Genomic DNA, 14678 nt, shown 5'->3' on the forward strand with positions numbered 1-14678 from the left:
TCATACTTTGTGTTCCTATCAGGGTCGAATTGTTTAAATTTCGAGGTGACTTAGTCATAATGCGCCCGTATATTGTTTCTGTAAACTGCATGTTGTCGGTCTGTTTTTTGGAATAAAACAACTACCAGACCTTTGCCCCAAACCGATTAAGTCGACAATCTCCTCAACTGCCCTTTAAAAAATCCTCTTACTGGCAGGGATCGAGCCCGAGACCTTTCCACGTTAAGAAACTAGTGTCACATGTTTATGGAATGATATTAATGCCAGTACGTAATTATTATGTTCAGACTGAAAAATAACGAGGATATCCGTATATTACTTTCGGGACGAAAAAATACTGCTTTAAAAACGATATTACTAAAATTTAACATCTGCAAGCTTCATTGACATATTTACATTTTTGATCAGGTTATGACATCTGTGGTTTGACAAACGACTCCATTTCAACCATTCTTTTTCTGAGCATTTTTAAAGGAATGATTCAAAATATATGAATGAAATGATCCCGTGAGCATTTATATGAGAGATGTATAATAGGAAATATGCGTTTAAATAAAAGAATTATTAAAAAAACAAAAAAAAAACTATTTTAAATAATGATATACTCTAATTCGTACCGTACATATATTTGGATGGATGGTTCTCATGAAGATAAATACAGTTCTCTCCTTAGCTAATATTCGTATTTGTAAAGAAAACCAAAAAAAGGGGACTACGAAAAATGAGTTATTTATACAGAAATGGTTTTGATACCGGAAAAACTATTTCTTTTTTTTTTTTTTTTTTGCTTTAAGGAAAGTTTCCAAAGAATTCAATGGATAAAAGAAATAAAATGGGATAATATAAAAATTGATATACATGCTAGCATTTAATCTACTCCTATCTCTCTCTCCATATATATATCTATTTATAGAAGTTTAGCACTAGTTTCCTTCCCAAGATTATCACACTAGAGTTTGAGAAGGAGTATACAGAGATATTAAGATTTCTTTAAAATCTGCAATGCCTTTGCGTTCATAATTTGACGTCTTCATTTTTACGGAAAAAACAATGCGTAGTTTCTGACGAGACTAAACGAAAATATCCGCAAATGTAAAATGAAATCAAAACATACAAAACTTTACATCACCTGATAAAGCTTTCAACAAATGTTTAAGTCTTGTGAGTATGCACATTACAAGAGAAACGGTTGATGACCATATTATGTATAAGAAGTCTTCTTCGGATCTTGAGAATACCTCATAAACACGGAATGCTTTACAGCGAGCAAACAACTATTTTAACAGTTTCAGATTCAAACTATAGCACTCTGTTTCCACAAACAGCACCTTGACTGCAGTTGCTTATGGAAGCTACCAACATGAAATTCCTCAGCAATAATCAATTTCCTAACGACGTCATTAGATCGCTCCTTAGAAACAAATACTTAACAGACACCGAAAAATACATGTAAAACTCGCACTCTATTGCTTAATGTTTTCAACAAGGAGATCAAGGATCCGTTCAGAGATCGTGATCCGCTATATTATCGTGCATATGTATATCTTTAGAGGGAGCTTGCACTAGTTCTTCCCTTGTGCTTACAATTGGTTGCTGACTGTCTGTAGTGGCACCATACGTTATCTGCTTGGCTTTATTTAAAGCACTGTCATTCGAAACACTGCCATTTTGCTGCGAAGTGTCTTCGGAGAAAGCGTTTTCTAAAGGATTCCAAGATGGGCCCTCGTCGGGAGGCGGCGGCTCTGCCCATGCTTGCTTTTCTCCAGATGCGAAGATGGCATAAAAGATAACTCCTCCGAAATGGATGATGCTCGCAATAAGAAATACTCTTTGCCATTCTGCCGCTGTCTGAAAGACAAAAGAAATAAATTTATATTTTTAGAGAACGAATTGACTCGACTATTTTTATACAGAGGATATATAAATATTATATAGCTCATCTGCACTGAATCAAAAATCTGGAAAAAATATTTAACTAGATATTTTATTAAAATTCATTCATAAATATTAAGTTTCAAACTCGTTCCGAGCAGTTAATTTACTTTCTTACAAGAATAAGTCTGTATGTTTTAATAAAATAAGTCTCCGATTATCATACTGCAAAGCCGTGTGTATGTGTACTGATCAGTTCTACTCACTATCGCTCAGATGTGTCCAAAATGTACAATTAAAATTCTTCAGAGAATTTTAATTATACATTTTGTCTATATTATTGCGAGACAACGTTTCAAAAATAAGTCAAGTCACTTTGGAACATTTGGTTAGTCGGTTTATTCTGACTAAATTTCCCTAATCCGGTTATAACAGGATTAGGGAAATTTAGTTCTACTGACTTAAATTTGAAAAAGTTGAAGTTGGAGATCAGTTGGTCCTTGGTCCCTTGCTTATCAATGAGGTCGAGGAGCAGAAAATTACAGGTGAATGGAATCGAAATGAACCATCTAGTGAGTGAGTATCGGAAAAAGTGAAACAACTTTTGCTCATTGTTTTGCTTTAGTAATAAATTAAGGTTATTTAAAAGTATTTCAAAACACAGATTTTAATAACTAAATGAAATACAATATTGATACTTTTGGTGATGGATTCTGTCATATTTATTGGAATGGTGCGGTAAAATCATAAAAAACATTCTTGACCTCAGTAGCTCCACTAAACAAATACGACTATATAACTGAATTCAACTCTGGAATTCTATCATTAGACCGGGGGGTGGGGGTATACACAAAGTTGAAGTATTCTGACAAACTACTTATTTGTATCTAGGAACAAAGAAAGAAAAGTTTGGCCTGTAAAAAGAATTCATACTACAAATCCTTAGAATGTATTAAAAATTGTTCTCTTTAGCGGATATTCTGTTCAGCCCACCTGAGACTTGTTACAGCAAGTCCAACGATTCTGCTGCTGTTGGAGGAAATTCCAGAGCTCCTGTTTTCTGATCTACTTCAGTGCAAAAGTTTAGTGTAGGGAGCAAGAAGGCTTCAGAGTGTTTGATTTGGAGAATGTTGACAGGAGAATGAAATACCAGGAATGTGACAATTTAAAAAAAAAATTGACACAGGATATTTTTAAAGTCATACAGTCGCACATCTCCGATTACACTTGCAGAAGAACATTTCATTTAGTTGACATGTAAATTCGAAGCTTAAAGTCAGATGGCAACTCAACGTGAGGATGCAAATTCATTCTCATTCACAAGTTCGCTTCCTGAGTAGTGTGGCATCAGCTATATTACGAAGGTGTTTTATTGTGGAGCGATACTTCAGACTAGTGTTTTGTAAGGCAGGAATATAAAACAATAGAATAGAATAGAATCTTTAATTGCAGCAATGATAGACATACAATTAGTCCCGTCACGGCATGGTGGTGCCAGGGGTTAACAAAACATATTTACAAAAGAGATACACATGAGAAAAAATACACATGAGACACGAGTTACCAAATAAGTCCAAGCCATGGGTGATGATTAAAAAAAAATTCATGAGACTACAATCGACAACCCATGTAGATGTAGGCCTAAAATGCCAGACGTCCAAGAACGACTATAGATAATTTCAATCCAAATAAATAACTACGAAGTTTATCGAAAGAAATTATAATTTCCTGTTTATTTGTTCGAGTTCTAAGTTATTTGTACGACTTCTAAGCCGCTAAAGAGTTGAGGTTGCGTCTGCACGAGTTCGCGATGTTCATCAACTGAAAGAATTAAGTAGTTCCGGCAAGCACAGCCGCCGGAATGGAAATCTTAAACAACCACGTTTTTGCCGGACGGAGGATGGTTCCACATAATTCATGTTTACGATTCTGAATTCAAAAAAATCCATGAAATCCTTGAATCGACTGTTGCTCAAACCAACTATTCCCTTTAATTACAAAAGAAAAAAAATGTTACTTTCTATCTACCTTTTTCAGTCCCTTTTCTAAACAGGCAAATCGTTTTCCTATGTATTCGCCACACTTCGGTTTCCTATGCTCCTGGAAATCCTTTGATTTCTGGAAGGATAAGAAAGTGTTTTTTTGCTTCCTTTATTTCTTCAACTGAATGTGGATTGTTCACAAAGGGGCCGCTTTTTAAAATAAAACAGCAGGAAAAAGTCAGGAGAGGTAAAGACTGATAATCTTAGTCAACCTGAGTTCCTTAGTGATTTCGCGAGTTTCAAACACAAATGTGAAGTAAACTTTAAACTTTTACGTTTACTTTACAAAATCGCAATAACCTCCGTGTTCCTTAAATTTTGGAAATTAATATAATTCTAGTGATTGGGAATATATTAATTTGGCCCAGTGAAAAATCCTATTAAAAATTCCTTCACTATTAGCTCCACGACAACTCAATAAGGAATGTGTGTCTGGTTTGCAAATTGTGTTTTAAGACCAGCGAGTCTTTCTGCGAGTTGAAAAACAAACCTAAAGGAAACGCTACGCCTCTGTTAGAGCCTTGCTAAATAAGTTTTGTGTGGAAAGGTCTCTGGTTCTTCTTCATTGGTGAAGTTCAACCGAGCTATTTCCAAATGGTGTTTGATTATAATCGAACACAAAAAAATGATTACAAGAACAGTTTGCAAACAGTTTCCTTGTAGTTGCCGCATAGGATAGTCTCTTGATCTTCCAGAGACGTTCTCCCTCCTTCCTTCGGCCTAATGATACAATTTCACATGAGATCCGTAAACGTCCCCATTTAAATTGACAGTTTAGGAGGGGGTCATACGTACATTGGCTGTTCATTAATGTGTTTAGCGCCTAAGAATGTACTGTAAATAAACTAAATTAAAATGTAAACAAAAGTGAAGTAGTAGTGTATTTAATTTTGTTTTTTAAATTCAAAATGAACATTAATTTAAAACCTTGGTACCCATTAATGACAAAAACTTTTAAATTAAGTAATCTTCTTTACTTACTGCATTGACTGTGAGACTTTCAACAACAATAGGGCATATCATGCCGGATAACGTTCCGAATCCGTTTGACATCCCCATCAGAATGCTGGCATACCGCGGAGCTATATCTAGGTGATTGACATTGAAACCTGAAACGAAATGAAACCAGACATTAAATTTTTATTTAATTAGAACTCAACGTTTAAAAATATAAAAGTATCACTCATATATATAAATATTTTAATATTGTTTTCAGTAATCAGTAGGAATGGAATTGTCCAATTCAAGTTAAAAAAATTATGGGAAAAAAACTTAAACCATTCATACGACCACCCTCTCTAACCAATTGAACACGAGGCATTTTAAAATCCTCTGTGCATCTTGAGACCTCACGAAATGTGTACTTCCAGTATCTTATCCATTGTAAAAAAAAAAAAAAAAAAAAAAATTGCATTCAGAGTATTATATTCAAAGTATTAATATTCCACTGATATCGAATAACATTCACGAGTATTGAATATCGAGCTGCCTAACGTTATCGGAATAATTTACGGGAAACTTATTTTCAAAATCGGAATCACTGAAACAATAAATCTATCGATTCTTTCATAACATAATCTTTGGGTACGTAATCTCCACAGTGATATATTCGTATTTTTCAATTTCTCTTCTGTCCGAAAGGGGGCAAACACTATTGGAACAGATTTTGCACGTTGAACGCCAGTACCAATTATCTAAAGATTTTGAAAAAGCTCTTAAGAATGCTTTCAAAATGTTTGATGGCATTCATTTCAAATTCTTTTCATGGTGATTCAAATTCAGTTTATTAATTTAACGGCACCAAAATTTGTTGATTTTATCTATATTGCATATTTCGCCTTTTGGGTCGATTGACCCAAAATTCTATATTATGCGCGCTGAAAACTAAGAATTCGATATAGAATTTGAGCATGTTTCAAGTAGGACGCTACTTTGTCTGAAAAAGAAATCGCTGAACTCACAATAGTCAATCAGCTGCATCTCCAAAGCCAGAGATTTCTCTTAAACTTGTAATTCCGAAACAATGGGCCAAGGAGAAATGTGGAATTCAGTCTCAAAATCTTTTTTTAAATTGCTTAAGGCAATGCTAAACTTAAGATCCAGAGCTGTGGTTTTATTAAACACGGGAATTATTTGAAACTCACACCAAATGAAAGAGTACATCTAAGTTTACAACTGCATTTCGTTTACTCTTTACTAAACAGACATTGCTATTTTTGGTAAAACGGAAGATGTGCCAATCGCAGTCAAGTTCTCTCCATTGAAGAGTTGAAAATTGGGATTACACGAGCATACATTAAATAATATACACACCAGGACATATTTGGCAGAATTTAGACAGAACACGACTACTGTTGGAACATCAGCCACTGTGCAAATGAAGCGCACACAGAACAGTTGTAAATACAAATTCCACGAGAAATGTATTAAAGTTGTTACAATGACAATATAAGGTGATTTGGTATAACATCAGTGGACTCTTAGTGTCTGGAATGGTAATACGTCTTTTCATCTCTAATGAACCAAGAGTATAATAATAGAGTATGTCTTGAAAAGGTATCAGATTCCACACATGATTCTGATCGGGAGCCGTCGGTGCAAACCAGCAAGAAGTTAGCTAGAATATTTGGCTCGGTGTTCTTAAAAGAGCTGAAAATTAATATCTTTATTGCAGGCGGGAGAAGGTTACATGATTGCCTGATGCAATAATACCCATAACAGCGACAATGCTTGGGGTTTAACATGAAATAACTAATACAGGAAAAATTACATAAAAGATATATTAGAACATAAATTTTCTAATATTAAACGTATAATTACATATTTTACATTTAAAATTGATATTAACATGGGAAATGAAAAGCGATGAAAAGACGATGGCAGTCACTCGGCTGAAGACGAAAGCTGTTCCCTGATGATGTGTCTTCTGTACGATTTGTCCTCTATGAACTTTTTATAGTCCACATCCATTTCCTGGATTATGTGGAGCATCTCCATGGGCAGGAATATATCCCCTATCCTGTGTCTCCACGCCACAGACTGTAGAGAGGGGAGGGCTCTTAAGGGTTTCAAGTGGATCCTTCAATTGCACATCTGCCAAAAATTTGGCGTATTGACTTCACCTGCTATCATTTTAATTGACATGAGCAAGCGGAGGGCGAATATTCGTTTAGAGACTTTTCTGTAATTTAGAAGTTGAGTGATATCTGAAGTATGTGTGAGTGGTGGCAGTTTATGCTTGAAGAGGATCCACTGAAGAAGCCAGTACTCATCAGTTGCAATGGTTTTTTGCGTCGTTTTCGTTGACGAACAGTTTTCTGAACGGTAGGTGATGACTGGCTGCAGAAACCGGTATATGTATTGGAGCGTGTACTCAGGCTCTGTGACATGAAGGAGGTGTTGTTTGGCAAAACATCTTGATCTGCAGACCTTGTTGTGAATGTCTGCAACATGGTGTTTGAAACTGAGTTTAGGGTCGAATATAACGCCGAGATCTTCGTGCTTGGTGACCGGGGTGATGGGGGTTCTGTGGATTTCCAGGTTTAGTTGCGTCGGGTTTGATTTGAGCGAAAACACCATTTGTGCAGATTTATCTTAAGAGAAAACTGTGCCAAGTATGTAATCAGATTCTTAAGGTTGTTGATAATGGTTTCAGAAACAGAATCAGTTCGAACGGTCCCATTGATCCGATAGAGGAACTTCAAGTCGCCTGCGTAACTGATAAATTCTGTTTGCTGGCACAGGAATGGGTGGATGGCAGCCATAAAGAGGAGCCCTGAAAGAATTCCGCCCTGGGGAACACCTACACAAGCTTTTCTTGTGAAAGATTTTTTTAGTGACATGAAGGTAGACAGAAAACAGTTTTTTTTATGTTCTTGATTCAGGGTGGATCATAGGTATGCCCATCTCCCCCTCGTTCATCTGTGACGGTGCAGAACCTCAGCGAAACGGGTCTGAAAAAAAGTGTTGATTTTTTTTATGAAGACCCCAAAACACGAGAGGTATTAGAATCTATAGTACTTAGTATTGGGCTGGAGGTTGAGAAGACGAAAGAAGATAGTTGTTGACATTAGACTTGAACTTCTGTAGATTACAATATTCAGGAAATACGTATGAAGGAAAGTTGTTCCAGAAAAGGGCAGTCGAATGAATAAACGAGGAAGATGAAAAGTTGGTTCTGTGAATTTGACATTGGCCAGTAAATGGATGTTGGCAGCACGTGTTCGGGCTGTTTTGAAAGAGAGAGCGGGAATTATAGAAGTCGATTGAGAAGAACAGTGCCCATGAAGTATCTTTAGAAAAGACACGCAGCAGAAACAGTACTTCTATGAGACGAGTGGAGAGACTCAGAGATGAGTCATTAATTAACCTAACTGCCCTCTTCTGAATGGAATCTAGAAGCTTGAGAGAGGTTTTGGGGGAACCCCCACAATATTCCATAGTGGGGGGGTTTTGCGATCTGTACATTTGTAAAGGGCTTGTGCCGAGAGAGAGAGATTAGAAGTCAGGGTAATCCCCAAAAGAGATATCATCTTGCCTAGAAATTGGAGTGCCACTAAAGGTAAGCATATGAGCAGAAGAACCCTTTTTTTGCGAGATATAAGACAAAACCGAGTTTTAGAAGGATTGAAATCAACTAAGTTGTCTTTGCTCCACTGGAGAATTACCTGGAGATCGGAATTTAAGGAATTAGTAGCGGATATTCGAGAAGTTGAAGCTGATTGAGCAGGGCAAGGTTTCTCAAACTGGAAAGTGGAATGGAATGTGCTATCATCGGCAAAACTATGGATAGGATTTCCAGTCAATGGAAGAAGGTCATTAATATATAGAAGAGGAAAAGAGTCGGGGAAAGAACTGAACCTTGGGGGATACCAGCATTAGTGGAGAAGTTAGAAGACAGAGAGCCATCTACCATCACCCTCAGTGAGCGATCGGAGATAAAACTGGATAACAAATTACAAAAAACTGTTGGCAAACCCTAAGATGGAAGCTTGTTTAGAAGACCTTTATGCCAAACACGATCAAAAGCCTTTGAGATGTCAAGCGCAACTGCTTGTGTTTCGCGGAACTTTTCCATTAAATTTGTCCATAAATGGATAACATAAGCCAGAATATCACCAGTGGATCAACACTGACAGAATCTTCCGTACTGGCGATTGTTGATCAGACGGAAGGTTTCTAGGTAGTTTAAGAGTTGGCGGTTAGTTGATTTCTCCCTTACTTTAGAAAGAGTAGAAGTAATTGCAATGGGACGATAATTGGATGGGGTGGGGATTTGTCACTCTTTTTTAGGAACTGGCTGGATATGAGCAAATTTACAAGCAGAAAGAAAAACACCTTTGGAATAAGAAAGTGAAAAAAGGCGGCAAAGAACATGAGTTCAGGAGCACAGGTTTTAAGAACAGGTGGAGAAATACCATCAGGACTTGGAGCTTTCTGAGCATCAAATTTCGTAAAAATCCTTCTGATATCCTTTTGAAGGAAGATCACAGGAGGCATTGAAAGGAGCGTGTTGAGAATGGTGGGAGGTGTTTTACCAAGATCATTAATACATGAATTGGAAGAAAAATGGGATGCTAGCAGGTAAGCTTTATCCTTGGCTGAAGTCAAAACAGAACCATCTGGTTTTGACAGAGGTGGAAGCAGAGATGGGTAAAAGTTGTGGCCAATAGCATTAGCAAGAGACCAGAATGCTCGGCTACAATTAGGACAAGAAGCAAGTTTTCTACTATTAGCCATTTCAAAATCTAGTTTGGACTGATTAATAACTGCTTTACAATTGTTTCGAGCTTTGGTGTTGGCAGAAAAATGAAACTGAAGAATTGAAAACAAGCCAATTACGATATGCAACATTCTTCTCTTGGACAGCCTTAGCACATTTATTGGAAAACCAAGGTTTAGATAAAGGACGAGATTTTAAAGGGGAGTGTGGTGTGAAATAAAGGATTCCATTCCTACAAGAATAATTTCACTGACACGATCTTATCAACGTTGACATCAGAAATTTTGAGAGATTAATCCGACCAAGGAAAAGAAGAAAAAAAATCTCGCAGCGCAGGTCATCCCATTTTGCATTCTTGTAATGCCAAACAATACGAGGTTGGGAATAGGCATGAGATAAAAGCTCTATCGGGGAAGAGACAATCCCCAAGTTGTGATCTGAGGTGCCTAAAGGACCTGTCACTTCGACTTTGTACTTGGAAGGGTTGTTTATGAGAAAAAGGTCAAGCGTGTTGGATGTATGGTTACGATTGTCCTGTATTCTGGTAGGTAGATGAACAATCTATGCGAGATCATTAGTAATTGCAAAAGCCTCAACATCTAGACCAGCTGGGTCGGTGTAACTAGAAAGCGAAAGTCAGCTGGAGTTGGGAACATTAAAATCAACAAGGAAAATTATCTCACTGTTAGGAAAGTTGGACTGGAGAAAGTAAAGTTGGAAAGAGAGGAAGGTAAAGAGCTCCAAGTGATTCGTGGAGTTAACGGTAGAGACAACAGATGAATTTGACAGAATGAGGTAGAGAGATTTTAAGCCATAGAAGGTCGAAAAGAGGAAATTCCAAATTATCAAGTCTCTGACAAGGAATATCGGAACGGACATATGCACAAGTACCACCTTTGAGGCGAAAGGAATTATACAGCGAATAATTTGGGCAACTGAGATGAGCAGTAGTTGAATCAACCGATAACTGAGATTCTGTCAGAAAATACATGGAGTTTGGCAGACTGCAAGTGGAAATGGACATCGTTGAGATTAGAAATGAAACCACGTATATTTGTGAAATGAACTAGGAAGTGTTTGGGAGGTTTAGATCTTTTCGCAGGCAAGCTTACTCTTTTAGTTTGACAATTAATGATGTATTCAATAGTAACAAAAAGTGGGGGAAGGACCTGCTGTATTAAGTAATGAAATTTTTGGATATGGCATACACATGGTAAGAATACACTCAGATCCTTAATATAACGTGGCCTCGACAATGCCCCCCGCATACACACTACTCTGACTCCCTCCAATCACTATCTGGCAGAGTAGAGGTAGCAAGATTAATTGCAAGCTAATGCACTAGCTGATACGGAAACCTCCTAGAGAGTTACCAATACGTTTGGTCCTGTGTACTAACCAGCGGCCGGCCTGCAAACACCGCTTTAGAGCTGTACCCTCGAAATGTATGGAAGATTGGATCTCGCCATGATGCCCATCATAACCTCAAAAGTTATCAGTCATGCTACATGACGGAAGAGATGGGGACGGGTTTACCGGAATGTATGTGTGTTCTGTGTTTTCTGTCATTAGTGTTAAGTCTCTTTATACCAGGAAGCAGCCAACACTTGGGCAGCTACTGCCTAATGCTCGTCCCTAGGATCAAAGAGCGAGGTCTGGATCGACTGTTCACTGTCAGTGCGCTAGAATTCTACACCCGTCACTGAAATGAAATACCTTGGTGTCGTTTTTGACACCAACCTATCATTACAGCCCCACCTCAAACAATTCAGGTAAAAAAAATATATAAATACTCTGCCATAGTTGCAAGGATCACACGCCGCGACTTGGGTCCCAAAAAACGCGCCCTGACGTTGTATTACAAGACCACTTTTATTCCGATGATGATGTATGCGACCTCTATCACGTATCACAAAACCCTATGGTCATCATTAGAAGAACACTAGAATTAACCCATTGGTCAATCCTACTCACAGTGACTCGAGCCTGCAACACAGTCAGCACGGAGGCCATCCAGGTGCTGGTCAGCATCCTTCCATTGGACCTGGAGGCAGTCCGAGCGGCCTTCTCTACTACTACACCAAAGGGATCCCTATCACATTCCGAGGATATACAATTGAACCGACAAACGGAAAGAGCATGGAAAAACTGCGACAACAAAAACATCTCCAAGAATGGCAGAACAGGCGGACGGCATCTACCAAGGAAGTCACCTGGCTACCTGCGCACTGCTGCTCCTGCCCACTCCGTAGCCAGGTGGGCAGGAGCAGCAGTGCGCAGCAAACGCTTCTTGATTAGACCGGGTTTGAGCCCGTGACCACCAAATATGGAGGATGCGGAAAGGTCAGGGAATGACCACCGCATATCCCCGGAGCAATATGGCCTTAGTTGCTAATGCTCCTAAAAATCAAATAACTACAACAACAACGTCTTATGTATCAGTGTCCAGGGTACGAAGATCTGCGGGGATTATTCTACATGAGATTGACCTCTTTGCAAGAAGAGGAACCCGATACACGATGACAAACTAGCAAGTGACTGGAACCATATGCACTCTCCACGCCGCTCTTTCTCTAACAGAAAATGACCATTAATAACGAGAATGGAACATTCTTCGAAGAATGACTGCAGCTCTGGACAACACCTACAACCCGAATTGGACCTCGCATCCCAAAACCGACAAAGAAAACCAAACTTAACCCAAACAACATGAATAGGATACTCTCCCAAGAAAGACGGAATCCCTGGACTAGACTACAACTCGGAATGGACCCTGAACTCCTAAAAAGGAAAACTCTACCGAACTTGACCCGACTATTAGACTCATGTGCAGCAGAGCTGCTATCCTTCACATGGATAGCAACTCTGCTGCACATGCGTCATCGGAGATCCATCATAGCGACCACTGTCTGGGACTGACCTTCTGGACAGGACATTGTCCTACCTTTGGCCAGACCGTGATAGTGACTTCACCGGAATTGAAAGGAAACGCATCGGATTCGACCAACTGCAGACTTGCTGCCTATGCGCCAATTGGTGGTCAGTACCCTGCTCCCTTGACGGGTACCTTTATTCCACTTCTCTGGTGGGGGGAGGAGCCAGACTCCTGTCCCCTCTCCCTTGCTGCCCTCTTTTCCTTCTGGTGGGGCATGGGCCTACTCCACTGTCACTAACTGGGAGCATCTTCTCTATCGCCCCCATTTTTGATTTTCCTTCCCCCAGCCTTCAGTCTCTCTCCCCCGCTACCTATACACTAGCGTACGCCCTACACGTCAAAATTTAACTGTGTAAATTGAACTTCGTCCATTAACTTTGGGCCTCCAACCAAGAGGACTTTTTTTTTTTTTTTTTAGGTCCTAGTCACTGAAATCTCAGGAAAGTAGGTGGCAGGGCCTGCCAGAGTAAAATTCTTAGACTTACTGGGTAGCTGGTCTGCCTCCAAGTGTGGGCAACGTTTGGCCTCAGCAGGGGTCCAGCGGTTATATGGCCAGAGGAACAACGGTACACAACATTGCACAACTACATGATCCACACACTTAAATCTCTGGCCTTCCCAGCGAACTGGTACACCTACAATGAAAGCAACGCGGAGATGGGGGAAACCACAGGTGCCGTTTGACCTCACACTTTACACGCCCGTCGGATGTCGTGCAATATCGGCAGGTGCCAGATGGAAGACGGGGCATCAAACTTCATCCACTTCTTAATGGAGAAGTCACATACTGGTATTTGAGCATTCCAGGGTGGAAGGGGCTGCTTTGGTGATAGTGAAACCTTGTGTACCGTGATGTTCAGATCTATGAGTAGCTCTTGGACACGTATACCGAATGGACAGTTAGCAGCCCGACGCGCGTTATAAAGACTTTCCCATCGTGGCTCAAAAACGGATGTCCACTTGGGGTGGTCTGGCAGGGAGTTCAGCTTAAAAGCATACTCTAGAGACGACTGTTTTTGTCGAAGCGACCAGGATGGTTCCTTTGCTTCGACAAAAGAAGCAAACAGACTTTGGATAGAATATGTTCTAAACAGACTTGTTTTGAAAATTTGTTCATACAGACTTTGGATAGAATATGTTCTAAACGAACCAGTAGCAATGCGGATAGTCTGGTGGTGAATTGGATCAAGCCAAGTCTGGTGGTCAATTGGATCAAGGACGCTATTCCTTGCGGACGCATACACTTGACACCCATAATCTATTTTGATCGCACAAGTGCGCGATATAGATAGAGTAAAGTGCACCGGTCTACACCCCAAGGGGTAGAAGAGAGAGCAAGGAGAAGGTTCAGCCCTCTCACGCATTTCGTGCGTAGCTGACGGATATGATGGAGAAATGTCAATTTTTGTCAACCTTGACATTTTGTCAGTTCACGTCCTTGCAACCTTCTGTTCGTCTCGTAGAGTAACACGAGGGGTACCGTATTATAAATTTCAGCCTCATACTATATATTCTTATTACAGAAATTTTGTATTTTTAAATTTCTTAGTCTGTTGATCCTTTATCAACCGTTTGTATTTCAATTCTGATACTGTAATGCTTGCACTGAGTGGCCATTTTATTTGGCAAACTTGCATAATAGCGTGTAGATTTTCTTTAGTCCACAGAACAGCTTGGATTCGTCGTAGCATGGAGAGGATGACGTGTCGTGACACAGGGATGCTGGTCAAAGTTGACTCAGTTACTATCCAGTGTTTGCAGATTGGATGTTGCGGATTTCTACTGCGTAGGTAAACTTCTACCTTATCCCTCAGTTGCCCAAATTGTATTAATATCTGGCCACTCCATTACAGTATCACACTCGTGTTCCTAGAACCGGTTCTGTACATTATCCTATTGGAAGAGCCTACTCGATACCCTGTCTGTGGCAAGGTACGACGAGTTCTGTGTCGTAGCCTTTCTGTTTCTCCTACACAAGTCTTATTGGCTTCCCTCATCAACAAGCTGTTTCCGACCATTGAATGGATGTTATTTGTTTATTGGGTAGATATCGATACATTCGAGACAAAGGACAAAGTGGCACGTGAAACTCCAGCAGAGTTGCATG

The 14678-nt window shown here is 39.5% G+C and overlaps 1 protein-coding gene across 1 annotated transcript in view; it reads right to left on the reverse strand.

Annotated features, from left to right (window-relative positions):
* Nucleotides 1–1187: 1187 nt before the first annotated feature.
* The window catches only part of LOC150077417 (vesicular glutamate transporter 1-like), a 260722-nt gene continuing 247231 nt past the window's right edge, over nt 1188–14678 (reverse strand). Inside the window, exons 12-13 of the mRNA XM_090385981.1 lie at nt 4896–5023; nt 1188–1848 (exon numbers count right to left, since the gene is read on the reverse strand). Of these exons, the coding sequence (XP_090242107.1) occupies nt 1504–1848; nt 4896–5023 (473 nt within the window). The 3' untranslated portion in view covers nt 1188–1503. The remainder of the gene's footprint in view (nt 1849–4895; nt 5024–14678) is intronic.

Source organism: Mastigoproctus giganteus, chromosome 12 (genome assembly GCF_048544385.1).
Source record: "Mastigoproctus giganteus isolate SK-2022 chromosome 12, ASM4854438v1, whole genome shotgun sequence".
NCBI lineage: Eukaryota > Metazoa > Arthropoda > Arachnida > Uropygi > Thelyphonidae > Mastigoproctus > Mastigoproctus giganteus.